Source organism: Mus pahari, chromosome 4 (genome assembly GCF_900095145.1).
Source record: "Mus pahari chromosome 4, PAHARI_EIJ_v1.1, whole genome shotgun sequence".
Taxonomy (NCBI): Eukaryota; Metazoa; Chordata; class Mammalia; order Rodentia; family Muridae; genus Mus; species Mus pahari.
The window spans coordinates 78,511,959-78,539,283 of NC_034593.1; the positions used below are offsets into that span (position 1 = coordinate 78,511,959).

At 56.0% G+C, this 27,325-nt stretch overlaps 2 protein-coding genes across 4 annotated transcripts in view; one reads left to right on the forward strand and one right to left on the reverse strand.

Annotated features, from left to right (window-relative positions):
• The window catches only part of Nes (nestin), a 9,365-nt gene extending 5,673 nt beyond the window's left edge, over positions 1–3,692 (forward strand). Inside the window, exon 5 of the mRNA XM_029537769.1 lies at positions 12–3,692. Coding sequence (XP_029393629.1) covers positions 12–3,263 — 3,252 coding nt within the window. The 3' untranslated portion in view covers positions 3,264–3,692. The remainder of the gene's footprint in view (positions 1–11) is intronic.
• Positions 3,693–10,639: 6,947 nt separating this feature from the next.
• Positions 10,640–23,504, reverse strand: Bcan (brevican). Of its 3 annotated transcripts, none has more exons than XM_029538101.1 (14): positions 23,155–23,504; positions 20,873–20,983; positions 20,135–20,506; positions 19,690–19,864; positions 19,322–19,449; positions 18,590–18,883; positions 17,214–17,435; positions 16,164–16,751; positions 13,776–13,883; positions 13,223–13,381; positions 12,266–12,348; positions 11,790–11,934; positions 11,374–11,564; positions 10,640–11,069 (listed from the first exon to the last, which is right to left on the reverse strand). In XM_029538101.1, the coding sequence occupies exons 2-14, from the start codon at positions 20,961–20,963 to the stop codon at positions 10,974–10,976; spliced, it is 2,652 nt and encodes an 883-aa protein (XP_029393961.1). In that variant the 5' UTR covers positions 20,964–20,983; positions 23,155–23,504; the 3' UTR covers positions 10,640–10,973. The 3 variants fall into 3 exon arrangements, with proteins under 3 accessions (XP_029393961.1, XP_021052039.1, XP_029393962.1); XM_021196380.2 differs by having other exon boundaries at positions 23,099–23,504; XM_029538102.1 differs by lacking the exon at positions 23,155–23,504 and adding an exon at positions 21,793–21,882.
• Positions 23,505–27,325: the final 3,821 nt, after the last annotated feature.

The following is a 27,325-nucleotide window of genomic DNA, read 5'->3' on the forward strand; positions in this document are numbered from 1 at the left end:
TTGAGAGACTGGTAGAGAAAGAGGATCAGAGCTTCCCAAGGTCTCCAGAAGAGGACCAGCAGGCATTTAGACCTCTGGAGAAAGAGAATCAGGAGTCACTAAGGTTTGAAGAAGCAGAAGACCAGATGCTTGAGAGACTGGTAGAAAAGGAGAGTCAGGTGTCCCTGAAATCTCCAGAAGAAGAGGACCAGAGGATTGGGAAGCCTCTAGAAAGAGAGAATCAGGAATCTCTGAGGTCTCTTGATGAAAACCAGGAGACAATTGTACCACTAGAAAGCAGGAACCAGAGGCCACTGAGATCTCTAGAAGTAGAAGAGGAGGAGCAGAGGATTGTGAAACCTCTAGAAAAAGTGAGCCAGGACTCCCTCGAATCTCTCGAAAAAGAGAATGCGCAGCCACTAAGGTATCTGGAAGAAGATGACCATGACCTCATGATTAAGAGCCTGCTAGAAGACAAGACTCATGAGACCCTGGGATCTCTTGAAGATAGAAATGGGGAGAACTTTATACCACCAGAAAGTGAGACCCAGGGTTCTTTGAGGCCTCCAGAGGAAGAGGACCAGAGGATTGTGAACCATCTAGAAAAGGAAAGCCAGGAGTTCCTGAGGTCTTCAGAAACACAGGAAGAAGAAGAAGAAGAAGAGCAGGTGATGGAGAGATCTCTAGAAGGAGAAAACTATGACCCACTGAGTTCTGTAGTGAAAGAGGAGCAAATGGCTGAGAGCCAGCTAGAGGAAGAGAGTCAGAACTCCGTGAAGTCTCTTGAAGATGAGAACCAGGAGACCTTTTGGTCTCTGGAAAAAGAGAATCTAGAGTCCCTGAGGTCTCTAGCAGGACAGGACCAAGAGGAACAGAAACTTGAACAAGAGACCCAGCAGCCACTGAAGGCTGTAGAGGATGAGCAGAGGGCAGTGAGCCCTCCAGAAAAGGTGGATCCAGAGTTATCAAAGCCTCTTAGAAATGACCAGGAAGTAATCAGATCTCTTGATAAAGAAAGTCAAGAGTCACTAGTGTCACTGAATGAAGGAGGTATGGAGACAGTAAAGTCTTCAGAAACAGAGAACATAGAATTACTGGAGACTGTGGGAGAGTGCCTGGGAAGAAGGAAGTCTGTAGACACTCAAGAGCCATTGTGGTCTACAGAAGTGACTAGTCAGACAGTAGACCCTCTAGAAGATGAGACCCAAGAACCACTGGGGTATGTGGATGAGAACCAAGAGATGCTGACACCCCTTGAAAGGGAGAGTCAAGAACTGGGATCTCTGGGCAAGTGGAACCCAGAGACTGTGGAATCACCAGGAGGGTTGGAGGACAGTCAGCAGTGCCTGGAAGTGGAAGAGGGTCCGGAGTGGGAGCAGCACCAAGAGTCTCTGAGGTCTCTGGGAGAGGGGGAGCGGGAGCTGCCTGGATCTGGAAATCGACAGAGGTGGGAGGATGTGGTGGAGGACGGAGAAGTGGGTCAGGAAGCATCCCTGGGGACTACAGGAGTGGAAACTGAGGATAAGGCAGAGTTACATCTGAGGGGCCAAGGTGGGGAGGAGGAAGAGCTGCAGCAGGATGTTGTGGGGGAGCCCAAGGAGCAGAGGGTCCCTGCTGAGCCCCTCGATGATCTGGAGGGACAACCAGAGCAGACGGGGGCCCTAGAGATCCCAGTTGCTCAGGAAATGCCAGAGGTGACAGAGCAAGATGAGGACAGAGCCCAAGCAGGTGAACAAGACTCCGTAGAGGTGACCTTTGGGTTAGAGGCTGCCAGAGCTGGACTGGAACTCGAGCAGGAAGTGGTAGGGCTAGAGGACCCAAGGCATCTCGCCAGGGAGGAGGCCATTCACCCATTCCCTGGGGAGGAAAGTGTGAAGGCAAAGATAGCTCAGAGCTTGGAAGAGCCTGGAAAGGAACCAAAAGAGGCAGGTGCTCTGGACTCAGGCATCCCTGAGTTACCCAAGACTAGCAGTGAGGCTCTGGAATGCAAGGGCTGCGAAGAGTCTGGGGAGGGCTGGGGAGAAGAGGAGGCCTCGCTGGAGACCTCAGACCACGAGGGCAGCCATGCCCCTCAGCCCAGGCCCCCCGAGACAGAGGAAGATGAGGGTGTACAGGCAGCGCTAACAGTCCCTGGTCCCATCCCGATCTTGACAGATGCCCATGAGCTGCAGCCCCAGGTTGAGGGGATTCAGGAGGCTGGGTGGCAGCCGGAAGCTGGGACTGAAACACTGGGAAGAGTAGATGAGCCGGAGTTTGGTCGTGGGGAGACCCCCGAGGGCCTCCAGGATTGGGAAGAGGAGAGAGAAGACAGTGAGGCCGATAAGTTAGGGGAAACCCTCCCTGACTCTACTCCCCTGGGCCTCTACCTGAAGTCTCCTGCCTCCCCAAAGTGGGAGCTGGCTGGAGAACAGAGGCTTTCCCCTCAAGGGGAGGCCAGGAAGGAAGGCTGGGGTCCTGCTGTCCTGGCTGCCCAGGGTCTCAGTGACCCACCAGACGAAGAGCAGCAAGGCCATGACCCTGACCTCTCATCTGAGGAGTTTGAGGACCTAGGGACTGAGGCCTCTCTTCTTTCAGGGGTTCCCAAAGAGGTGGCTGATCATCTGGGCCAAGCGCCCCCAGTACTGCAGCCTGCATGCTGGGATCAGGGTGGGGAGTCTGATGGGTTTGCTGATGAGGAAGAGAGTGGGGAGGAGGGAGAGGAAGAAGATGCTGATGAAGAAGAAGGAGCAGAAGCAGGGGCTCAATGGTGGGGACCAGGGCCCTCTGGTGGAGGTGTCAGGGTCCAGGATATCACCCAGAGAGGGGACCTGGAACATGAATCTGTGGGTGACAGCGGTCTCTGGGACGATGGCTTGAGAGGCGCTGCAGCCGGTGTCCCTATAACTGCCCTAGAGACGGTGTCTCAGGACAGCGCTGAGCCTTCCGGGCCAGAGGGGTCTGAGTCTGCTTCCTCGGAGGGGGAGGAAGATCAAGCGACTGACCATTTAGATGCCCCCCAAGAGGTGACTAGCGTGGTCCCAGGGGCAGGAGATACCTTTGATATCAGTGGCCAGGGCCCCAACTTGGTGTCAGAGCAAGTGAATGGGAGGATGGAGAATGGGCTAGAGCAGGCTGAGGGGCAAGTGGTTCTGGATGGGGATGAGGATCAAGGCCTCCCTTTACAGGGACAGGGTACCCTAAAGGCCCCTTTGGTAGGGTCTCCTGTGCATCTAGGCCCAAGCCAGTCGCTGAAGTTCACTCTGAGTGGGGTAGATGGAGACTCCTGGTCCTCAGGGGAAGACTAGAAACAGCCCCTCTGGCACTGAGGACTTAGTGGGGTGGGGGTGGGAGATGTCCCTCCCTGCTCTGGGCCAGCTTTGATAACTTGACCTGTGGTATCTGTCCTGGAGAGGTGTGGCTGGCTGAGACGGAGGTGAGACCCTGCCTGGATCACCCTGAAGGCTCAGGTCAGCTGAGCCCATAGTTCAACGCCCCCCTTTCTTCTGTGGCTCACCTGCTGGAAGAGGCCTGGGCCCAGAGCTTTCCCACGAGGCTGCTCCGGCCAGAGCTCGCTAGCCCTGCTTGTCTACAGTAGCACCACCGGCACAGGGTCTGGTTGCATGCCCAGAGGAGCTGAGGGCAGCAATGATGAGCGACCCCCTCCTCTCATCTCAGCCTGCTGAGATCTTGTTCCTCTCTTCCTCCCTTGAATAAAGCTGTGTCCCTACCTACAAGGTCTGGCTGCTTTCTCCTAACCTTCAGGGGACCCTTCTGACTGAGAAGCAATGGAGTGGAGAGGCTGGGAGAGGAAGCATGAGCTAGGCCTGGGGGGAGAGAGGGGGCTGCCTCTCAGGGAGGCCAGGTTGTCATCTCTCCCACAGCTTTGATTACAGGGCCCTCTCACAGAATGTCCTACCTAGCCTCTCTCTGACTCCGGCATAATTAGCCCCCTGGTTCCCAAACCCAAACAGTTGTCTAGTCTGCGATGAGAGACTGCGGTGGGGTGGGGGGAGGGAGGAACGAGGCCTCGGCCGGCTGTAGTCTGGTCAACAGCCTCGGGTCAGTAGTTTCTCTGAACCTCAAACCCAGCCCCACACAGAGGAAGCTTTGGGTGGCTGCCTGGGGCCGGGAGAGGAAGCCTCTGCTTTGGACAACTGAGGCCTCCCATGGCACTGAAGGAGACAGGGAAGGAGTGTGGAGAGCAGGGCCAGGAGAAGGCAAGAGAGCTGCCAGGTGCGGTGTGCTACGCAATGCCGGAGCGACTCAGAACCAGGTCCCACAGTAGTCTTCTCTCCCGACATCTGTGCAGTGTAGGGAGGTTCCGGAGGTCCCTGGATTTAGGTCCCCACAGGCCTCAAAGTTGGGGTACCCCAAGACCAAGTACCTCCTAGGCAAACGCTGCTGGGGGGAAGGCCACTGCTCAGATGTTCACCCAGATACTCTGAAGGGACAGGGACTGGTCGCTCCCCACGAAGCCATCACAAGTGCCAAGCAGGCCTCTCTCCTTAGGACTAAGAGTTCCCAAGGAGGGTGGACAAGGGCTGTCTTGCCAGTTGGCACTGTGGGCTCCTCTGTGCACACCCTTCCTTCATACCCATGTTCTGGTTCCAGGGTCCATTTCATCCACACCCTTGCCCTGGGGTCCAGAATCCCGGCTCTCCTCCTCCGCCCTCCTGGAAACCCTAGCCTCCGTTCTCTCCTTCCTGGACACTAACAACAAGGTCCTCCTGTCTACTTTGCCAGCTGACAGGGAGACACCAGCATGTTGGCATCAGGCAGCCAAGGCCTGCCCCTCTGATAGGACATCCTCTGCTCTCTCTCTCCAGGCCTTTCAGTACCATTGCTTGGGTGGACACCAAGGACAGAGCTAAGCCAACTAGCCCTGCCTTGTGCCAGAACCCCCTCCTGTCTCCTCACAAGCCTGTGGTCCTCTACAGTTATCCCAGCTGACTCTGATGCTGATAACCTATGACACAGGGGATATAAGTTAGACAGAAGGGTGGACTTCCCTAAGATGATACACAGCAGGAAGTATGTATGAGTGGGAATGGCCCAGTGTCCAAAGCAGCAAGAGAAGTAAGATCTGGACAGTGACAGGGACACCCTGGTTGTGACCCTCATTGTGGTTGTTAGTCTACTGACCGTCTGCCCATACAGCGCAGCCTCTGGGGAGGTGGACAACTTGTGACACAGCTCTTTGTATAGGAACTCCTGAGCAAAGGCCACCAACTTGAAATGGTCTCTGGAGACAGATGCATGCTGGGTAGGAGCACAGAGCAGGCCAGGCTACTCTGAGTGGCCAGTGGTGGGGTGAGGGGTGTTCCTAGGGTGTGTGTGTGTGGAGGAGAACCTAGAACAGATGAGATCTAGGACAGTGGAAGACAAGGCAGGCAGGGTGGTGGAAGGAAGAAACGGAGAAGGCCTTGGCGAGATTGCAGGGAGCCCTGGCAGAGGGGCAAAGTCCTCACCAAGACGCATGGATTCTTCCTAAGGAAAATGAACTTCTGAAAGGTTTATGCACAGGTGTCGCTGCCCCGCTCCCTGCCAGGAGTTCTGCTTCTGAGAAGGGCTGAGCAGGGCCTAGCAAGAGCCTTCCAGTGGGTGCAGGCACAGACCAAGGTGTGGGAGGGGACAGTAAGATGGGGGAGCAACGTGAACGCTTGGGAGCTGTGGAGGAGACAGGGCACAGGACAGGCATGTCCCAGGGCTGCATGTGAGCAACTGGATGTCTGGTGCCCTTTTCCAAGACAGAGAGCCAAGCAGAGAACTGTGAGAGCAAAGAGTATGCCTGTGACTCAGGAGAGGGCAGGGGCAGGAACTGAACTCTCAGCAGAGCAGCATAGAGTGAGGAGAGGCCCACGGAGGCCCTGGGGACCCCCAGAAGGCTGGCCAAGTAGCCCAAGGGGGCAAAAAACAGGGCCAAGGCCTCTCAGAAGGTTCCAGCATGATACTGAGTGCTTCAGGGAAGCAAGGTCCGGTTGGTGCCTGGAAGCCTCCGGAGTGACAACTGTACATGCTTCTGTGGGTAGAGGACCCCCAGGAGTGAGGTGGGGGCAAGAGAGGAAATGCTCCCCAACACACCCACAGTATGAGACAGTGGGAGGTTATTCTGGGGCCTCCTTCAGTAAATATAGCCTCTGAGCTAGCTGGAGTCGGGCGGGGGTGGGGGTGGGGGCGCAGCGGAGGTGGCTTCCTCGGTTTGTTTGGGACACTTCCTTATAAGGCTGAGCAGGCTGAGGCGCCTCCAAGGGTGAGGTCAGGGGCAGAGGCTCCCTCCTGCCCAGCCTGATGCTGTCCCTGTAGCTGCTGCCAGAGTCCCAAAGGAAATCAATGTCCAGGCTTTGTACTACAGCCAAAGGCGCAAGCCAAGCATGGCCTCTTTAAGCGCTCCCTCCGCCGTCCTGCTTAGGGCACCCATCCTGGGTGGGACTCTCTTGGGCCCCTTGATTCCTCAGAGCCTGGGGTTTCTACCTGTAAGGTACTGGGCAAAAGGGAATTCTTCCTAGAGACTCCAGACAGTTCTCAGATGAATGACATCACCCTGGATCTCCTCCTCAGCGCTCAGCCTCAGGGGTGGGGGTGGGGGTGGGGGTGGGGGAACCAACCCAGGATTCATTCATTGTCTGAAAGAAAATCCCCCTCTCCATTCTTGTGCTGCCCACGGCCCACACCCCAGCCTCGCCCTGGGACGCCAGCTGCTGCCACTTGACCCGCGCCATTGCAGCTGCCGTCGGCCATGCCAGCCTCTCTGGTGGGGAAATGAAGGAATGTAGTTTCATTTCATCTGGAATGTGCTGTCTGTACTACCGGTAAGGGGAGCCCACCCAGCCCAGAAAACCCGAGAAGACTCTGGCCTTAGGGACAGGCCCCAAGTTCCTATTGTATGTCGTCCCACCCCACCTGTTTCAGGGGAGGGCAAAATTCTAGGGTGGGCACAATGGCAGGAAGACTGGAAGTTAGCCGTGAGTCCTCCTGGGAGGAGAGAGAAGAGTCTGAACTACCCTGGCTCAGGTAGTGAAGAAAGGTTGCCAGCAGCTGTCTCTGAGCCCAAGAGCCACCTTAGGACCACACTAGAGCCGTGGACCCCCCCCCCTCCCGCTTGGTTCAGGGGCAGAGGAGGCGAGGAGTGAAGCCTCCGGCAGTTTGCCTTGGCACACAAAGGAACCGGTGCTTCTTCTTCCAGCTTCCCTGTCTTTCTTCACCCTGAACCCCAATGCCACCTCCTAACTCAACATCTGCCAGCAGGTCAGAAATAGCAGACCTGCCTCTAGCCTCAGCCCTGTCCAGCCCTGGTGTCCAGGGGCTCCTCCTGTTACCCCATAATCTAAAGACCATTCTGTATGCCCTATCCCAAAAGGATGGGGCCCAGGTGACTGAACCCTAGGTCCTGGCACCTCTTCTTTCCTTTCAGAGTCCCCTTCAGTCATGGACCTCCCTCCCCACCCCTACGACTCAGCTGTGGTTCCATAAATAAACTGAGGCAGGTGCCAGGAGGCCTCTGTCGAGGAACCCCCTCCCTGCAGCTGTGGGATCAGCTGCTCACAATCTGTTGGCCTTAGGCCCCAAAGGGGTGACTCCCCAGGAGACTTTGGCTGGCCCTGAAATCCCCCTGGTTCTCTGGGGCCCTGTGTTCCCACTAAAGGACCTCACTCAGCACAAAGTGCTCCCTTCGGTCCTCCCTTCTCTTACCTCCCCCCAGGCATCCAGAATGGCTCTGCCTCTCCAGGATGGCTCTGAGTTCCAGACACCTTAGAGGGAACTTCAACTGGACTCTAATGGGGGAAACTGAGGCACAGAGTGACATATCTTGTCAATGATGTAGTGGGGTCAGCAGAACATGGGCCAGGGAGCTTTGGGCTGCCTTTCATTGAGTATTGTCTTAGTCAGGGTTTCTATTCCTGCACAAACAGCATGACCAAGAAGCAAGTTGGGGAGGAAAGGGTTTATTCAGATTACATTTCCACACTGCTGTTCATCATCAAAGGAAGTCAGGACTGGAACTCAAGCAGGTCAGGAAGCAGGAGCTGATGCAGAGGCCATGGAGGGATGTTACTTACTGGCTTGCTTCCCTTGGCTTGCTCAGCTTGCTTTCTTATAGAACCCAAGACTACCAGCCCAGAGATAGTACCACCCACAAGGGGCCCTCACACCTTGATCACTAATTGAGAAAATGCCCCACAACTGGATCTCATGGAGGCACTTCCCCCACTGAAGCTTCTTTATGATAACTCCAGTCTGTGTCACATTGACATACAAAACCAGTCAGTACAAGTATTAACTATGAGTAGTATATAATTCCAGTCTTAAGTGGTCAGAAGCCTTCTCTCTGTTAACAATCCACTTAAACACCAAGGCATCTGGGTAGCGTGAGGCTCAGGGTCCACCCACTTAGCCCATCACTTGAGCCCCTGGCCGAGTGGGAGAGCATTCACATCCTATTTGCCTCTTTCCCAGCCTTTCCTCATGCTCTGTCCCTGAACTTTTCAGTTCTTCTGCCCAGGAGGAAGCTAGCTATTCTGCAGCAAGCCAAATAGAAGCCCAGACATCAGGAAGGACCTCTGTTTGGGGAAGGGAGAGCCAGTTGCATCAGGCTCTGAGAGAGGGGCACCTAGGCAGGCACTCTGGATCAGGATCTGACGACAGAGCCTGAAAAAGATCTCTGACAAGGCGGTGAATTTTTAGAAGTCTTTGGGAACTGCTAAGTCACTGTGGACACTAGGACAATGGGACCCTTTCTCTCTCCACGCAGGAGTCAGGCCGATAGACAGGGCCTCTCGGCTGGGACAAAGGCCCCAAGTGAGGTCAGGCAGTGCTGTGGGAGGCAAGGGTATGGCGAAGAACTGGGAGGTGGAATGTGTCAGAGCATCCAGAGGCAGCAGGAACCTGGCAGAAGGCTAAATCACAGGCTCCTTAGCTCCGTGGCCCCCGGGCAATGCTCAAGCCCCTACTTATTGCCCTGGGTGGGTCTCTCTTTTCCAATACCTCTTAAATCCTGGGGACAAGACATCCTGATGGGAACCCCACTCGACTCATATGTGGAGGAGACTAAGAGCCAAGGCACACGGTCACGGTCCCGACAGCGGCAGCTGGCAGCCGTGGCTGGGGTGTGGCCCTACTCCAAGTCTCCAAAGAGGTATGCTGGTGTTCTGTGTGTGACTCCCAAGGCACTGGCTAGCTACTGTCCATTCAGGGCACTGCTGAGTTATTCCAGGACACCCCTTTCCCTCTTCCTCCCCCTTCCCCAGGAAGCTCAACAAGCCAGGAGGAGGCTTCCTGTTTGCTGCCCAGCAGGTGGGGGAGGATTCTGGTTCTAGTCTCCAATCTACTTCTGGGACTCTCCTTGCTCACAGAGCACAGAAGATGGTGGACCTGTGCCAAGTGAGAGGTTTGACGATGAAAATCTTGGAGAAAGGGTTGGGAAGCCCAGTGTGCCACAAATCCACCATGCTACATAGAAATCATCCAGTGCTCCAATTAGTTCTGAACCCAAAAGAGAGTCACTGGCTCTTCTCCAGCCTGCTCCATTTCAGGCTCCATCATCCTGGGTCTTCATCCACTTACACGTCTAGCTAAATGCCCGACAACCCCCAGAATGCATTGAATGGGCAACTATGGGCTGATACAGGACAATGCAGGGACCACTCTGGCCCCGGCCTCTTCCTCTTCCTGATCCTTAAGAAGCAGTTTGTACTCTCTGCATATTCTGGGTTGACTGCGGGCAGGCAGATGAGCCCGGGGCTGGAGGAAGGAGGACGATGGTGAAGGTGGTGAGGTCTGAGAAATCGGTGCTTTCTTAGGGAAGAAGGGCCAGGAGAGTCTCAGGTTCTCAGCGCTACGCTCCCAAGCCTCTGTCTAGAACTCAGTGTCCTTTGCTATTTGTTTTTGTTCTTGTCGCCTGACTTTTAGAAAAGGATTAAGAATGGCCAGGTGGGTTGATGGGTATGAGGTGTGCGTCCTCGTGTCCCTCAATGCTGAGTGAACCAGGTGAGGATATGAAGCCGTGACTTGCCTTCCCTCAGGGATACCAGCCAATGAAAGGAGCTCTGGCTGGTTCAGGCACTGGTCATCCACTTCCTAGCTTGCAGTGACCTCATGTCTTCAGCCTCCGCTGACTCAGCCGGGACCAGCCCAGTCTGGCCAGCCGGAAGTCCTGAATTCTCCCCCCACCCCCGCACAACTTTCTGCCCCGCACACCTACCAGGTCTGCCCCGCAAGTCAGAAAGACCGCGACGCCCCCTGGTGGCCTCCTAACCCCTCTCTGGTCCGGATCCACTTCGCCCTCTAGAGCCACATAACTGTATCCGCAGCGCCCTCTACTGGTCACAACCTGTGAGCCCCTTGGCGTGGCGGAGGACTTCTTAGCTTGTTTTTTTTAATATCCTCCTCCACCTCTGTTTGTCGCTGCCCAACCTTCCCTTCAGCACTGCAGGAACGGAGGTACTCTCAGAAACTCAAAATGAGGCCACCAGGGGTCCCCCTCTCCTCAGACCCGACTCTTCATTCGACTGGCGATCTGATGCAGGCATTGGTGAATCCTCAACTGGCGCCAGGCATTGCTCTATTCTCCAAGTTCTTGATGATTTCTCTGACCTTTTGCAAGGTAATAATCGCAGCGGGACCTACCTTTGGAGGGTCTGCCTGACACTGTCTGAATGTCCACATGTACACAGAAGCATCAAACTTTGGGTTCAGAAAACTTTATTTCCACCTGGTTTTGATGGCACTCGATCCTAAAAACTCTTTGAAAATCAAGAACGAGTAGCACAGTGTCCCCTAACGAAATCGAGGGACAAGGAGGCAGCTGACATGAGAGGGCAGTTGAGGCACTTAGGGACTTACCGGGTAAAACCTGAGGCCCTTGTGAGGGGGCGGGGCCTAGGCTGGGCGGGGCCACCCAAGTGTTTCCCAGAAACCCCTTCCGAGCGCTGTCCTCTGAATTCCAGTCCCACCCTTCTCATGTCACCCCCCTATCATGGGTCCTGCGGGGGGGGGCAGCAGTCTTCCAGGCCTGCTCCCTAGAGACTGGAGGGAGGTGTCAACGGTGCCTTCCTGTGCCTCGAGAGCTGTCCCCGTGGTCCTTCTGGAGCGTCCATTGAGCGCAGAGCACGGCCCTATGGAAGACCAGCACACTCATCCTCTGCACGGCACTCCTCCTTAGTAACCTGGGTCATTGCTGCTTAACCCCTGACGTTTTCAAAATACTTGCTCTGCCCTTAGGAGCCCGTGGTTGCAGGTTCTCAGCGATCTACACCCATGAGGTCTCCAGCGCTCCAGCCTATTTCCTTCTCTTAGCCTCAGCGAGAGGAGAGGTGGTAGTTACTCCAAGCTCAGTCAGTGAATGACAGGCCTAATGGGTGTTGAGCCTAGGGCTGCCAAGTAGCTGGTGCCCCCTACCTGTTTCCTCCTGTCACTTACAGGCCTTCGGGGTACACAGGAAATCTGAGGGGCCTCCCAAAGCCCATTCTCCTGGCAGCGGATCAACGGCAGGTTACGCTGAGCCAGCCCGTCTCGGCACCGATATCGAAGCACAGTGTCCACCGCGTAGCGCAGCCGAGGGCGACCAAATATTTGAGCCAGGGGTAGCTGTGGTGGAGGCCCACAGGACACTGCAAGGAGTAGACATTTAGAAGCTGGGAGCCTGGCTTTGTGGATGATGGCTCCCAGAAATTTGACGGGGAGGAAAGGCGTGACCACAGTTGACCAAAAATAGTGGGGTCAGTGTAGTGTGTCAACCCCCCCACAGTCTGGGGTACACCCTGAGGCTCCTCTGGGTAGCTTTGCTCTCCTCTCTCGTGGCAGTCCCGGCCACCCTTTCCCTCGGCAGCCCTCACCAAGCCCCATCTTGCAGGTGTAGGATAGGTGGTAGTTGCAGGGCACATCACTCCACTGTCCCTGGTCATGCCACACCATGACCACACAGTTCTCCCCAGACAGGAAGTAGCTGTCAGGCTGCCCGGGGTTCCAGTTTTCATAGAGCTGGGAAGGGGGAGTGGAGGAGGTGGTGAGAAGCTTGAACCCCATGAGTACCAGGGAAAAATGCCCCCAGAGTATTGGAGGGAGGACTTGGGGGTATCCCAGGATATGGAGGGGCGGGGTCTGGTGACTGGGACAGGCAGGGAGGGGGAATAAGAGGACAGGGGCTCTCCAGGAAGGAGACAAGAACCAGAGAGGAGAGGCACAGGGAAAGAAGGGGTCCAGGGGAAAGGGGAACGAAACAGCCAGAAAGGGAGGAAGAGCAGTGACTGTTACTGAGGGCAGAAAGACTTCCAAGAAGTGACCTAGACTACAGTGCAGTGACAGTCCTCACCAGAGGGGCACCATCTGACCACAAGAAGTCACCCTCGATGGTCCTGTCATTGAGCCCAATCCACTGGTATTCCCGATATCGATCTGGAGAGAAAAGCCAGAGGTGCAGTGAGCAGGAAGCCCAGTATTGCTGGGCCAGTGATGACCTGCTGGGAAGTCCATCCAAAAACCTTCTCCCCAAATCTTGCTGTTTTGTGGCTGTTGGCTCAGATCCAGGCTCTTCTGCTGGGAAGGCAGCCAAGGATGGACCGCGTTCACCCACCTTTTCTGCCTTTCATTCCCCCCCCCCAACCAGGGAAGACAACCAGATTTGCTATTATAAAGGCTCTCCCTAAATTCTTTTCTTTTGAAAGCTTTTAATTTTTGTTTTATGTGTATGGGTATTTTCACATACATTTGTGTCTGGGCACCACTTGTGTGCATCGTCCTCGGAGGCCAGAAGGCATCAGAGGGCAACCCTGGAACGGGAGTTACAGATGGTTGTGAGTTGTCATGTGGGTGCTGGGAATTGAACCCTGGGCCCTTCAAAAGAGCAGCTCTTAACCGCGGAGCCATCATTCTAGGCTGTCTCCCTATTTTCGTAAGTAACCTTCACACCCACGGGCACAAGGACATGCAGGTGGAGAATAGCACTTTGGAAGGGAAAGAAGAGGAGCAAACCTTGCTCCCACAGAGTTAGCGAAACAGTTGCATCCGGGAAAGCAGGGAGACCTTCCCATCCCTCACCCTGCAGCCTAGGCAGCCCCCACAAATGTAGGACACCATGGGAGGGAGCCCAATCTCCCCACAGCAGGTCTCCGGGTGAGTGAGAGGTAAAAGGAGTGAGGGAAGGGAAAAGGGGTGTGAGAGAGGAAAGAGGGAGAGGGAGGAGGGAGGAGTGAAGAGGCGTGACTGAGAAAGGTGTGGGTGAGGAGTGGGCTTGGTCTGGAGCATGCGCAGGAAGCCAGGCACCACCCACCGTTGACAAAGTCTTGTTCCTCAGGGGTGCAGATGCTGGTCAGATGAGCACCTAGCGCTCTGCACTGACTTTCCGCCTCCTCCCAACTCCTTCGTGTGGAAAAGTGCTTGTAGCAGGCTCCCTGGAAGGCCTCCCAGCCAGGGCTGCAGAAGTGAAGGCCTGGGGCACAGGGAAGGAAGCAGTGTGGGCTGCCAGGTCTTAGATTGGCTTCTGTAGCCGGCTGCTTAGCAGCAGGAGGGGAGGATTCAGAGCCACTCAAGTGCAGCCAGGAGGCCTGAGCCTGGAGGGCTCTTGGGCAGTGGCTAGGTCAGTTGGCTCTCCAACCCTGCCTGGCCTGTGTAGTCACATGCTGGAGGAGACGCTTCCCCCCCCCGCCCCCCCCCCCGGAGACAGGACAGTGACAGGAAGGTTGAGACCAGCTACGTAACTTGCCTGAAGTGTCAATTCATTCATGGCAAGGCCCAAACCAGTGACCTCCCTCCACCTCAGGAACTAGCATATTGGGGTAGGCTCCAGGCTTTGGACCTGCCCCCACGTCCTCCCACAAACTCACCAACATCGCACAGGTCCCCCCCATAGCCTGGCAAACATAGGCAGCGGAAACCCTCCTTCTCCTCCAAGCATGTCCCACCATTGTGGCAGGGGCTGGGGATACAGTCACCTGACAGGGGAAGAGAAGCGAGGTGGAGGAGCATGAGGGTGAGCCGTGCAGACTGAGCTCTCCAGGGGAGGGTCCCGGATCCCCCAGCCCAGACATCTTCCAGCCCAGGAAGGTAAACAGCTCTGTCTGGAGCTGGCCATCGCTCCAGTCCGTCCCCGAGTTCCGAGCGCCTGTCCTCACTCTCACCTCCCGGTTCCTGACTGGCTCAAACTCTCACCAGTGTGAGCCCTGAGCAGCCAGCGGGAAGGGGCCAAGGAAGAGAAGAAGCCCAGGGCTGTCAATTATGAGACCTGGATTCCTGCCAGTCTCAGGCAGGGTCACCCGCCTTCTCCAGCCTTCTCTCTGGGCCCCGCCTAGGTGCTGGAGGAGCTGTCAGCATCCACTCCATTCTGGTCCAGATGACCAGAGACAATGGCTCCTTTAACCAACAGAGCAGACTAGGTCCCTCAGACTACTCCCCAGCAGTGGCTGCTGAGAACATGGCCCATATGCCGGTGGTAGCAGCAGGGGAGGAGGAAGGAGAAGCTGGGCTGATTGAAGTTGCTGGAGTGGCCCAGCTATAATTGGTACATTGACCAAGCAGTCTTTTGAGCATCCCTCCGCTAACATCTATCATGTCGAGCATCCCTATGCTAACAGTTTTCCAAGTAGGGTGAAGGTTGGTCTCAGGGTGAGAGTCCCGAGTCCTCATGCTTTCTGCTTCTCCAGTCTCCTCTCCTTCCTGGGCAGCCCTCTAACCCTGGGAGACAGACTCTTAAGCTCAGTCCTTGCCCTTTAGGCCTTAAGTTCCAACCTGGCTGTGGGCTACAGGGCCTGGACCTTGGCTGGGCAGTCCGGTGTGACGGACCCCCCTTTGGATTTTCCCTTCTCTTTTTCTACCCCACAGAACCAGAAAGCATTTCTTTCCCACCTCCTGACAGTAGGCCAGGGGGCCTCTGGCTCTCTCTACAGGTGGGCTGACACTGCAATGACCTCTAAGGGTTCCCCCTTCCTCACTACACCCACGCCAAGGCCAGTGGGCAGAAAGGCAATAGCTGAAACTGGTGAGCTTTTTGTGATGTAGGGGTGGTAGTCCACTTGAGCCATGGAGGAGAGGTGAACCTGGGAGGGCCTCAGCCTCCCCGGGGTTCCGATGGGAAACTTAGGGCTCTGGGACAGAAGAGTCCTTTCAGATGGTGGAAACCAGTTCCTTTCTTTCCGCCCACCCCACCCTGTTCCGAATGAGCCAGGTCCTTTGGGTTGAAGAACATAAGCCATTTCTCCTGGGGTGGGGGGTCATTAGTGCAGGGTTAGTGCAGGGAGGGAGCACTGGGCACAGGGATAATAGTACTGTCTCTTGCTGGGTGCACCGAGGAAGATGACACGCTTAAGCCTTGGGAAGCCAGAGAACCAGCTCCAAGCAGGAACTACCTGGGTAGGCTACACATCATACCCGGGCAGTGTGGGTTTCTTCTGCAGGTGACGGAGGACTCCCTTGGGTGATATGTACAGTCAAGTCTGGGGTCCCAGCAGTATGAAGGGAAGGTGTAGATGGCCCAAGGAGACAGAGGGAGCAGTAAGCAGCTGCTACCTTGCTGTGACAGCAAGGATGTTGGCCAAAGAAGAGTGGCAAAGAGACACGGGGAGACACAGAGGATGGAGAGGGTACAGGGAACCAGAGATTCCTGATTCAGAGCAATGAGTGGAAAGGACAGCTGGAGATGGAGAGGTTGTCAACAGCTGGGTACAAAGCAGTTTAATACAGATTTATTTCCAAGGCTTGTTTTCCATGAAACAGTAAAAAAAAAAAAAATACTTCACAGAAGTAGTGGCTTAAGGCTCTTTGGGGTGGGTATTCTGGTCCCCAGAGGTGAGGGGTAGGTATGGTCTCTCAGGCTTCCCTGGAATCGGTGGGGGTCGGTTAAAGGGATGGAACAAAGGGCCCAGGGAGGAAACCGAAGACAATGGGCCTGCCTTCAAGGGGTGGGAAGGCTGATGAGGGCACCAGGAAGAGGCATGAGGACATTCTGTGTGGCCAATGAGATGTGAGCTACAGCAGAGGGCCCAAGGGTCAGTGAGGGGGAGCGGAGGGTCAGAGAACTGGGCCGGAAGTGACGGAATGGAAGATCCAAGATGGAAGATCCACAGGGAGAGACAGGAAAGGGAATGAGGGCAAAGGACCAGAGGGTTGAGGGGTGGGGTGGGGGGGGAAGGTAAATTAAAGGCCGACCTGTCAGGTGGCCCAGAGCTGGAGGAGGAGGAAAAGGAGGAAAGCGGGCATTGAGCCTTCAGCAGAATTACCTGATGAGGGAGCCACAGCCACTCCACCGCGGCTGGCACTGTCGGTGGGCAGCACTGGCTGGGCCTGCACTGCGGTGCCTGTCAGGACAGTTCTTCCAGACTTCTCTTCTGTGGGGGTCTCCAGCTCTCTGGGACCCACAGGGGCCCATGTAGCTGGAAGTAGGGAAGGGCCATCCTCCAAGCTGGAGCTCCCTGCCTCCTCGCTCTCTCGAGGAACCCCAGAGAGCTCAGGGCTCCCGGTTTCCCCCCCTACTTCTCTTGCCCCACCAGGAGTGGATGTGAGGCTTCCCTCTCTCGAGGGGAGCAAAGTCTCTGCAGGCGGTCCATGGACCCTTGGAGGCCCGGGAGAAGGTGAGGCACCGAGCTGTAGAACTGCCTGGACTGGTGGGGACACCTGAGAGAGTGAATGCTCTGCTTCCGAGCCAGTAGGGAGAGGGCTGCTGAGCTCTCTGGGCCACACCCACGGGTCCTCCTGCTCTTTCTCTTCCTCCAGAGCCTGCGAGCCTTTGAATCTTTCTTCTTCCTCCAGGGTTCCGCCTTCCTCTTCTGAGGACTCGGTAGGTGGTGCAATGGATTGGGTTTCCGATTCTGACCACAGTAAGACAGTTCAGCACCAGGGACAGCGCCCCCGACCGCGCAGGGGAAGGTAGGGGAAGGGTGGGGCCAGAGGGGAAGGGGGAGAGGTGGTGCGCCTGGTGCCTGGTGCGTTGCCTGTCTGGAAGAACTCTGACCTGGCCTACGCGTTGCAAACTGCCTCTTACTCGGTCAGAAAAGGCTATTACATCTCCCTCTCCCAGTCTGCCAACATTTTCCAATCTTGGGGTAAGGAATATATTTCCTTCCCAGAGAGCACCCTCCTCTAAACACAAGTTTCTCTAGCTGCAGAGAATCGGGTGTGGAATTTACCTGAATAACAAATTTGGGAGAGTGATAGGAGAGATACCTAAAGCAGAATTACGTCAGTCATGACCCTAGTGACCACTTGGGCTTACTCTCCTACCCCCAACTTCTCTCAGGTAGTGAGAACCCAAGGTAAAGGCTTCTGGTTACCTAGAGGGGTCCTGGGGGCCTCCGCTGGGTCTTCTGGGGTGGAGCTTCCTCCTCCCCCATCTTCTGTGATGGGGATGGAGTAGATCGCCCCACGAGACTCACTCTCCATAGCTTCCTGAGGCAGCTGCAGTTCCTCCAGCTTTTCTGTCACTGTGACAATGGCCTCAAGTCCATCTGAGGCTGGGCTGGAGGCCTCAGAGAAAGCAGAGGGATGGGCAGAGTCTGTGGCAAGAGGAAAAGGCCAGTGGGAAGCTAAGTATGCATCGGAGTCCTCCCAGGGTATGGCTTTCGTGGGAGCCTCTAGGTTAGACCTCTACAGGTCCTGGAATGTGCTTCACAGGGAGTCCAAGGGCCCCTGGAACTTTATCACCCATCCCTCGAGTGCTAATAGAGTGCCTGCTAGTTTTAGGCCAAGCTTTCTCTGAGTATGGTATAGAGAATGCTAGGGAAACCTGAAGAAAATAGACATAGGCAATAAACACATCACACAATAGAAAGAACACTTGAGAAGCAGGGAGACAAAGTGGGGGCTCACCTTCCTTCAGATGGGTCTAGAAAGGCTGAGTGAGCTGCCCCCTTAAGTGTGAATACAGAGTGGGTGGATGGAGCAGACTCTGTACCATGCAGGCTAGGTGTGCGTGCATGGGTATAAAGAAGGGTATAGACTCTATCCCCAGGAAGAGTGCTCAGTGGTCACTGTCTGAGGAGCTTGGAGCTCAGCGAAGGCTAAGGAAAGGGAAGGGACCACCTTCTGGGTGCGGTGCTCAGGGGTTCAGGGTGAATTACCTCATCCTCTGGGGAGGGAACACAGAGCAGAGAGCCAATGACTCCAACATAGAGTTGGGTCAAGAGGAGCCCAGAGAGCTATCTCTAGCCAGGACAGACAGGACTGTATGACCTGTTCCAGTAAGCCATGCTCCAGGCCACCACAGACCAGCAAACCTACATCTGTCCTTCATCTCCCCTCCCTGCCTCTCCACACTAATGCCTCTTACTGCTTCTTTCAGAACCAAGTGCTTGGCCCAGAGTCTGCACTCAGCTGGTTTCCTAGTACCACCCTCTGTCCCCTCCCTACTCAACACTCAGTGTTGAAAGTCCTGACACCCGTAAGCTGTAGGATCTGGAACATTCTAAGGAACGTTCCACTCCCACATACATTTTGCTCACTGAAGCATGGAACAGTTAGTTCATGGAAGTGAAAAAAATGTCAGCCACCTCTGTTGGCCAATATGCTGACAGGCACAAGGATTGAGACAGCTTTGAAACCGGCAGAAGCTAGTACAGATTACTGAGGAGTAGTCGGTGGGCAAATGACCAAGAAAATGGTGAGGGCTTGAATTCCAGGCCTGGCACTGACTGCTGCAGAGGCCACTCACCTCGGAAGCAGTAGACATTGAAACGGTTCTGCTTGCTGGGGAAGCCAGTCTGGTTGGGAAAGAGGAAGAGGGTCTTGACTCCTGGCAGGCCGCCCCCACAGCGTTGGCTGGGTGTGATGATGGGGTAGCGCACGCTGCCATCAGCCAGCCAGCCAGGGCTACATCTGTCCAGGCCAGCATTCCAGGCTGCGTACAGCTGGCCTGTGCTAGCGATCTGTGCACCGCGTTCCAGACAGTAGTCCCGAGCCTCCTCCCACGTCAGCTTGCTGGGAGGGGCGCCTAGGAACAGTTCTCCTGAGTGAAAAGAGGAGCTGGGTCATCAGGCAGTTGGCAGTCCTTCCACCCTAGACATTTAAAGGTTCCTAGGCAAGCTCATTCCTGGGATGGGGGTCACCTTGCCCACCTGATAGTACCAAAGTCTGCATGAAACCCAAGATGAAAATTAGTGCTTAGAGAGCCTGGCCCCAGTTCCTCGCTCTACAGGACTCTGCTGAAACTCATCACCCCCACCTCAGCCCCGCCTCCACCCCAGCCCCGCCCCCGCCCCGGTCCCGCCCCCACCCCTGTCTGCTACTTGCTAGGTCTGCTCGGAGGCTTGCCTCTGGGACAGTGTTTGGAAGAGTGCGTTAAGTGCCTGCCTAATTTGCCTGTCCCCTTAGACATGTGAGGTCTAGGGAGGACCCAGAAGAAATCAAGGGCCATGTTGCAGAAGGGCTTGCCACTCCCAATCACCATTTAGGTCTTCGGCATAGCAATAGACATCGTAGAGATCATCAGGGCCCACTACTCCGTAGTTCCGCACTCCAGGGTAGCCATCCATGTCTCCAGAGCAGGCCTCTCGTGGGTTCTGGATGGGGTACCTAGGAGAGCAGAAGAGGCTAATGACTGGCATCTTCCCCCCAGAAGGCTGTCCCATATCAACCCTACTGTTGTGTGAGGAGGGAAGGGGGAATGTCAGGATGCAGGAAAGTAAGGCCCAGGCAGAGCCGCAGGCCAATTTTCTGTCCAGAGGCAGGGAATCCTGAGGAACTTCGATGGAGGGTGGAGGCAGCAAGCATCCTGATGTAACCAGGAGTTCCTGGTCTACATCCCCAGCCCACCTCACAGTTTGGTCGGACAGCCAGCCTGCATCACACTGCTCATAGCCGCCTAGGTAGGCTGCATAGAGTTGCTCCGGGGTGGCGATTCGGGCTCCTATGCGAGCGCAGGCTTCCTGGGCTCCAGCAAAGGAGAAAGCATAGCGCGCAGAGCCCTCTCTGTAGAGGAAGACGACCCCTGAGGAGAAGAAAGAACTCCTAAGCTGGCCAGATCACTAGCACACTTCCCCTCTCTTCTCTGTCCTTCCTGTTCACAAAAGGCAAAGTCCGATTGTGCTCATGCTACAGCTTGTGGGACTGTCTCCCCCTACATCTCTGGCCCCCTATTCAGTCTGTGCCTTTCCCCTGCAGGGTTTGCTAAGCCGCCTCACAATCAACTCTCTGGGGGGGGGGGGGACTGAGTCCTTTCCTCCCTCTCTAGGGATCTCACTCTCCTCTGTCCTCTCACCTTTGACCTTGACCTCCACAGTATCGCTGCCGTCGTCGATACCGTGCTGGACCTCGCAGCGATAGACCCCGGAATCATTGGGCCGCAGTTCGCTCAATACTAGAGACACATCCGTGAGCGATGCGGGGTAGGCAGGCAGAGCCACGCGGAACCGGTAGGCTTCGTTTACCTTGACGCGCAGCCCACGAGCCACCAGCACCTCTACCTCCCGGTCCCCGGACAGGAAGGTCCACTTGACCCGGGGGAAGCCCGGCGCGGCCCGGCGACTGTGCGGCGGCCGCAGGTGGTGGACGTGGCATGGGATGGCCAGGGCACCGCCCAACACGCCCCGCAGCTGCGTGGCACCGATGCGCACGCGGAAGGCTCGATCCTCTGTGAACAGGGGTCAAAACCGGCTGCGGCCAGACGCAGGACGCATTGCGCCTGGCTCCAAGCCTCGCCCCTCGAACCAAGGCGCCTGGTTCAGGTTGCTGAGCCCTGCCCAGGGTCCTGAATTTGATCCTCTACCTTTAGCCTCCTACCTCGTGCCCCTTTGCAACTCTGACGCCCAAGACTCCCCTACTTACTAGGGTCCCCAACTCATCGCTATTTTGCAGTTGGCTCCAGTCCTTGCCCACAGCACTTCCATATCTCCTTCCGTGTGCCTAGGCTGGGAGCATGTAGCTGGGGCTAAAGCGAGACAACCCTCTGCCCCGGGAAAGATGCAGCAGAGACATGGTCCTCTGGAGGGTTATTCACCTGAGCTGTCTTCTTTTGGGTCATCAGCGAGGGCTGCAGGGGCTTGGGTCAGGACCAGAGCCGCCAGCAGGGACAGAAGCATTGGGATCATTCTGCACACTGATGGAAGAACTTGAAGAGGAAAGAGGAAAGTTGTTAGACACAGATGGACTTCCTCCATTCTCTGTCCCACCATGCAGATAGCATGTACCAGAATCACCTCTAACTCTTGTTTCTGATTCCTGTCTCCAAGGACCAAGAGGTGTCCCCAGTCGACTCACTGTGTGACCTAAGCCAAGGTCCTTACCCTCCCTGAATCTTCGTCTTCTTAATTGGGGAAAAAAAAAGCACCATCATTGGCATCTTATGCATTTCGATGGGGCTGTATGCTTGGGTGGTCTGTCTGTCTACCTGTCTAGCTGTCATCTACACACAGTTACCACGATCTATTATCTACTTACCTATCTATAATCTATGACAGAAAACACCCTGTGCATATGCCAGCACTAGACACACAACAGATGCCAGCGGATACTTGTCACACAGTGGCCGGTGGTACTGTGTAATCAGCTCTCTGTGCACTTGTATTCAGAATCTATGCATCCAAACCAGCCACCCGACAAACATGCAGAAAAAAAAAAAAAAAGAGTCTGTACTGAACACACAGAGGTTTTTGTCACTGTTCCCTAAACAGCATGCATACACTTAGGAATTATAAGTCACCTAGAGACGGGTTCCTGTGTATGAAAGACATGCGTAGGTGAGATGCAAAGACATCATTCTGTGTGAGGGACCTTGGGCATCTGCAGGTCCAGGCAGCCTCTAGGGGTTGGAGACTCAAACCCACAGACACAGGGATGGGGTTGGGAGCACAACTAAGGTCCTACTTCACCCCCTCAGCACCCGCCCTCAGGTGACAACCAGGAGTTTCTTTCCCCCACAGTAAAGCTCCAGCCTTCCCTTCCTAGCCCTTCCTCCTCCAGGAGGGCCTCCTAGACTGAATCCTGCTGAAACAGGCTTCTCCTGCTTCCTCAGCACCAGGACTTGTAAGGAAGCTTCCCCTGGTGCCCAACATCCTCTGCCCCCTCCCTCCCTCCCACTTTGCTCCCAGCCATTCCCCTCTGCCTGGCACGGGCTTTCCCACCGGATCTTCTGGCTCAGAAGCCAGCTGGGACAAAGACCCTGTCCCTGCCAGTCTGGCCTCCATCCAGTTGCTCCTTCCCCCACCCATCTTTTGTGAAAGCCTACAACTTGGAGTGTACTGGAGAAGGGTACAGGGAGAGGCCACCCCCCACCCCACCCCTCCCCTGGCTGTCAGCTCTGGAAACAGTTTCTCTTTCTGAGATCCCATTGCACTAACAGGCTCACGGGGAAAGTGAGGTGGATGACCAGAGAGGGTTAGAGCTAACTCTGAGCCAAACCGGGAGCCAGGTCACTGAGCCCTCAGAAAGGAAAGCTGCACAGATCACGAACACACTCTTTAAAGAGCCAGACTTGGGAGTATTTGGGGACCCAGGTCTACATGGCTGATGATGCAGCCGGGGTCAGGCAAGATTTCCTACGGACCATACCCATTCTCACTGGCTCCATCTCCCACTCGGTCTGCCTTCATAGTCGCTAGCCTGAACCTAAGCGGTCCTCCCAGATGCTCCCAGGACAAACTCCCCCACTAAGCAGCGCTCTGGCCTGTGCTGTGCTGCGGGCCAGTCACTCGGGTTACCGCTGGGAAGCCAGGTGCTGGAGCGGTCTGAGGAGGGGAGGCAGGCAGCAGGAGCTACTCACACGCCGCCCCGCCCTATGGCCACCCTTTTATTGGTGTTGGGGCAGCACGGGACGAGGAAGGAAGCCTGAGGTCAGAGGATCCGACTACCCTGAGACACAAATTTCTGAGGAGTGGCTCCTGTGACACTTCCCGGAGGAAGGCCACCACAAGGACCCGAGCTCAGCAGCCCCCTGCCTCCAGCCGGGACACCCTCAGCCGCTCCGCAGCCCAGATGTCCCCTGGCTCCTGAAGGCTGCGCAGCGGGGACAGTGAGCAAGCAGATGCGTGGCTCAAGGTGCCGATGCCCTCAGAGAGCGCTGCGCGCCCACCTTCAGAGAGGCGCCACTGACGACCGCGCCCCCGAGTGCCTGGGGACCCCAGGAAGCTACGGTGGGTCACTGTCTCGTTCGCCCACAGCAGTCAGTCTCGCGGCCTGCCCTCGCCCACGCCCGGATATTTTGGCTCAGAGAGGCCAAGAAACTTACCCAAGGTCACACAGCAAGCAAGCAAGCGACCGACAGGGCCAGGCCTCCGCACTCACCTTGCGAGGTCCCCTCCGCTCACCGCGCGTCCCGCAGCCGCAGCCGAGACTGCGGCGCAATGCGCGGGCGCGAGCAGGGCCGGGCGCGCGGGACACAGACAGGGGCGCCAGCTCGCCGGGAGCCTCACAAAACCCCCTTTCTTCCTACGCGCCCCGCCTTCCCCGCCGTCCCCGGCCCTTGCCGCCCCCGTGGGGGGCTCTGCGCGGTCACGGGACCCGCTGCCTTCTCTGCGCGGGTTCCGGGCGACAGCGGGCAGAGCGAGGACAAGCGAAGTAGGACAAGGTTCCGCGGACGGGAGCCCAGGACTTGGAGCGGGGAGGGCAGAAGGGGAGGGGAGGGAGTGATGGAGGGCGCTGTGGCGACGCAGGATGGTGAGTTAGAGCACAGGAGGGACTTCTCATTGGTTAAATGGAGGAGGACCGGCTCAAACTTGGGCGCGCAGAGGATGGAGGGACGATAGGAGCTTTGCCCCGGGAAAGAGGGCACTCCTGGGTGAAAAAGGGAAGTCCTTTCCTCAGGCCAGAGAAAAGGCAGTTGACCACAGTCATCCCTTTTGAGGAAGCTTTGATCGGGCTGTGCTCCCTCGGTGCTCCCTCTCCCTCCCCAGCGGAGGAGCTGACTTTGCAATGGTTGACTAGGTGGAGGTCGAGCCGAAGAACTACGGGTTAGGCAATGCAAGTCAAGAAAGTCCAGGCGCGCGGTGCCAAGTGGTACAGTGAGTGATGGAGCAGGCGTCACAGGTTGCAGTCCAATGTGTGCTAGCCCCGGTTGGGCTGCCCAGTGTGCAGCCAGGAGCCTGGGGGTGGGCCTCGAGGACTGCCAGCTGCCCCCCACCCCCGCTGCTTCTCCCTGCTTTCCCAGGCTTCCCACTTTCCTCCTCTCTCTTGAGACTCCAGGCAAAGCCTTGGCACCAGCGGTAGGCCACTCAGCCAGATCCCTGTCCTCAGTCCTCTGGACGCCAGCAAGGCCGGTGTGGGGGCTGTGACCTTACCATTTCTAGATCCCCAAATGCTGACTGTCTGCAGACACCTTCACCCCCAAACTCAGGGAACAGTTTCCTAACCACGCCCCCCCCTGCTGTGGATGGAGTCCTCCCCCCCCCCCCCCCCGCCTTCAGAACCTCTGGAAAAAACAAACTCCTCTCCAAAGCCCTACAAGTTTAAAGAGAGGACTCCAGCTAATGCCGCCCACTGTAAGGGCAGGACAGAAGGACCTTGAAACCCGGGGCAGAGTCACGCAGGGAGAAAGCTGCCAGGCAGTGGTGGGAGCAGAAAGGAGACAGAGTGGGGCCCCTGAAGAAGCTGCGCAGGAGACCTTCATTTATTCATTCCTTCATTTATTCATTCCTTAAGCTTGAACCACAAGTCATCTATGCACCAGGCCCTGTGGGGCCCTAAGACTGGGGAGAGTCAGCAGGACTCTGAGGTTCTCCTTGCCAGCTCTGGATTGCATCTGCATGGATCACCAACACATGGGCTCCATGCACTGCAGGTCTCCCAGGTGGAGCTAGGAAAGAAACCAAGGGACTGCAATTCAGCCCAGTTGGTGTCTCAGATATAACATAATCTTTGCCTGGGAAAACCTGATGGTGACCAACGTAGACAGGAAAGAGATACCTCCCCCGTCCCCGCCCCCAGCTCAGAGTTACCAGTGTGCACATGGTGGGGTGGGAGGAAGGGGGAGAGAATCCTGGGGCCAGTGGAGCCAGCAGGCAGCCATCTGTCAGGGATGCCTTGGCCTCTGATCCACCCACCCTCTTCTGACCCACCCAGCAGGCCCCCCACCACTCCTGTGGAATCCTATTCTTCATCATTCACACCCTTATGAGGTCTACCCCAAGAGTTCTGGTTAGGGGCTCACCAGCCCATGGGGACTGAGCCTTTGAGAGGGGGCCCTTTCTATTATGTGGGCATTATAAAGGCCTTCCCCTTACCCCCTACCTCCGCAGCTGGGGACATTTGCATGGAGGTACACCCACACAACTCGAGCCATTGCTGATAGATTGATAATTCCCCAATTATGGAGTCTGGCATCTTGATTCATGGCCAAAGGACTCTGCTCATTTCTATTCTCCATCTGAGGTGCTACTGGACCCAAGCCTGCTCCTTGCATCCCCTTTAGATCTTAGACAGAGATCTTGGCACTGGAAGTCAACAGAGCCAGGAATGGCGACTTTTGTGTGCAAACCCGTGTCCTAGCAACAGGGCATGACGGGTTCTCATAGCCACAAGGGTCTTCTGGATGCCAAATGGTAAACTGTGGTGTCACAAGGGTCAGCCGGTTGAATCAGAAGTGGCCTGCCCAGGACTGCTGCACCAAGGGCCCAGGAAAAGAGGGAGGAGGAAGGCGAGCTTGGAGAAAGCCAGGCAGTGGCGGCTAGCCTTCCCTGTCCCCACGTGGTGCAGCTGGCTGCCTCCCAGCCTGCCCTAGAGACTTTTCCAGGCTCTCTTGAGTAACCAGAAATCTCCTCCCGCTTTCCCAGGGCAATAGCTTCCATACAGGCCAAAGCTGTGGCCCAAAGTGAGAACCCACTCTGCTCCCAAAGCTCCTGCCTCCCAAACACCCCTCTTCAGTGCTGGCTCTTACTGTGCACCCATCTGAAGTGGCCACTGGAAGGGCTGTTCAGACTTGCGCCCTCTCCTGCATTGGCAGCCAGCCCCCTCAGGGCCCAGACACCTGGCTTCTTGGCTGGGAGGGGCCCAGTGCTGGCACAGCTGTGCTCAGAGAATGGGGGCTTTGATAGCCTCAGAAGGGGGCCAGGAAGCACAGCACAGCTCAGAAATGCCAGGGGGTGGTTCTGAGAGATGGCACAGCTATGGCCTGGAGCTGGATCTGCAGCTGAGTATTGGGCCACCAGGGGCAGGCTCAGAGGAGATCACTAGAGGTGCCAGAGGTGCGCTCACTGCTCTGTGGTGTTGGGGCATGCACCTTCTCTCTGAGCCCCAGTTTCTCCACATGTAAGATGGTGGCAACACATTGTTGAGCGGTCTTGATGTTGGAACATGTACATGGTTTTTATTTTATTTTATTTTAGAGATTTATTTATTTATTTTATGTATATGAGTACACTGTAGCTGTACAGATAGTCGTGAGCCATCATGTGGTTACTGGGAATAGAACTCAGGATCTCTGCTCGATCCGGCCCTGCTTGCTCTGGCCAAAGGTTTATTTATTGTAGGTACACTGTAGCTGTCTTCAGACACACCAGAAGAGGGTGTCAGATNTCATTATGGATGGTTGTCAACCACCACGTGGTTGCTGGGATTTGAACTCAGGACCTTCGGAAGAGCAGTCAGTGTTCTTAACCGCTGAGCCATTTCACCAGCCCCCTATTTTATTTTTAATCTGTGTGCAGGTGCCCATGGAGCCCAGGAAAGGGCGTTGGCTCCCCTAGAGCTGCGGTTACAGGTGGTTGTGAGCCATCCTAGTGAGTGCTGGGAACTGAACTCAGGTCCTCCGCAAGATCAGCAAGTGCTTTTGTTTGTTTTGGGCTGCTTTGGCTCTATGTAGACCTGGCTGTTCCAGAACTCATTACACAGACCAGGCTGTCCATGAACCCAGAGATCCGCCTGCCTTTGCCTCTGCCTCCCAAGTGCTGGGATTAAAGGCGTGCACCACCAGAGCCAGCAGAGCAAGCAGTCTTAACAGCAGAACCCCCTCTGCAGCTCCCCACCCTCCCGCAATGCTTGTAACCCAGCACTTTGTGAACAGTCAGGTCAATCCCATTTCAGAAGGGAGCGAAGGATCAGTCAGCCTTTGTGCCCATGTCAGGCCATGCACTATGGGCTCACGAATAGTCACCAAAGGTGGTGATTGTGGAGACCTGTCCCGCGCTACCTTCCCGCCAGCAAGAAATGACGCGGCACACAAACAGGATCCTTCTACAGCAACGCTTTAATGCTCTTGAGAGGGAGAGCATAAGCTTCCAACAGGCAATGGGCGAAGAGAAGAGAGGGGAGAAGAGAAGNGAAATCTACCCAGCACATGCGCAGCTGCCTTGTTTGTTTGTTAGAGCACAGGACATCAGCGCTATCTTGTAATGGCGAATGTGAGGGCGGCTCCCCACAGAGACCCTGCTGGACCTCCTCAGCGGGACTAGCTCCTCACCAGGGCTGCTACTGTGCTCGGTGCTGGGAGCCCGGCCCAGTCCTTGAGACCCACCAGCTATGT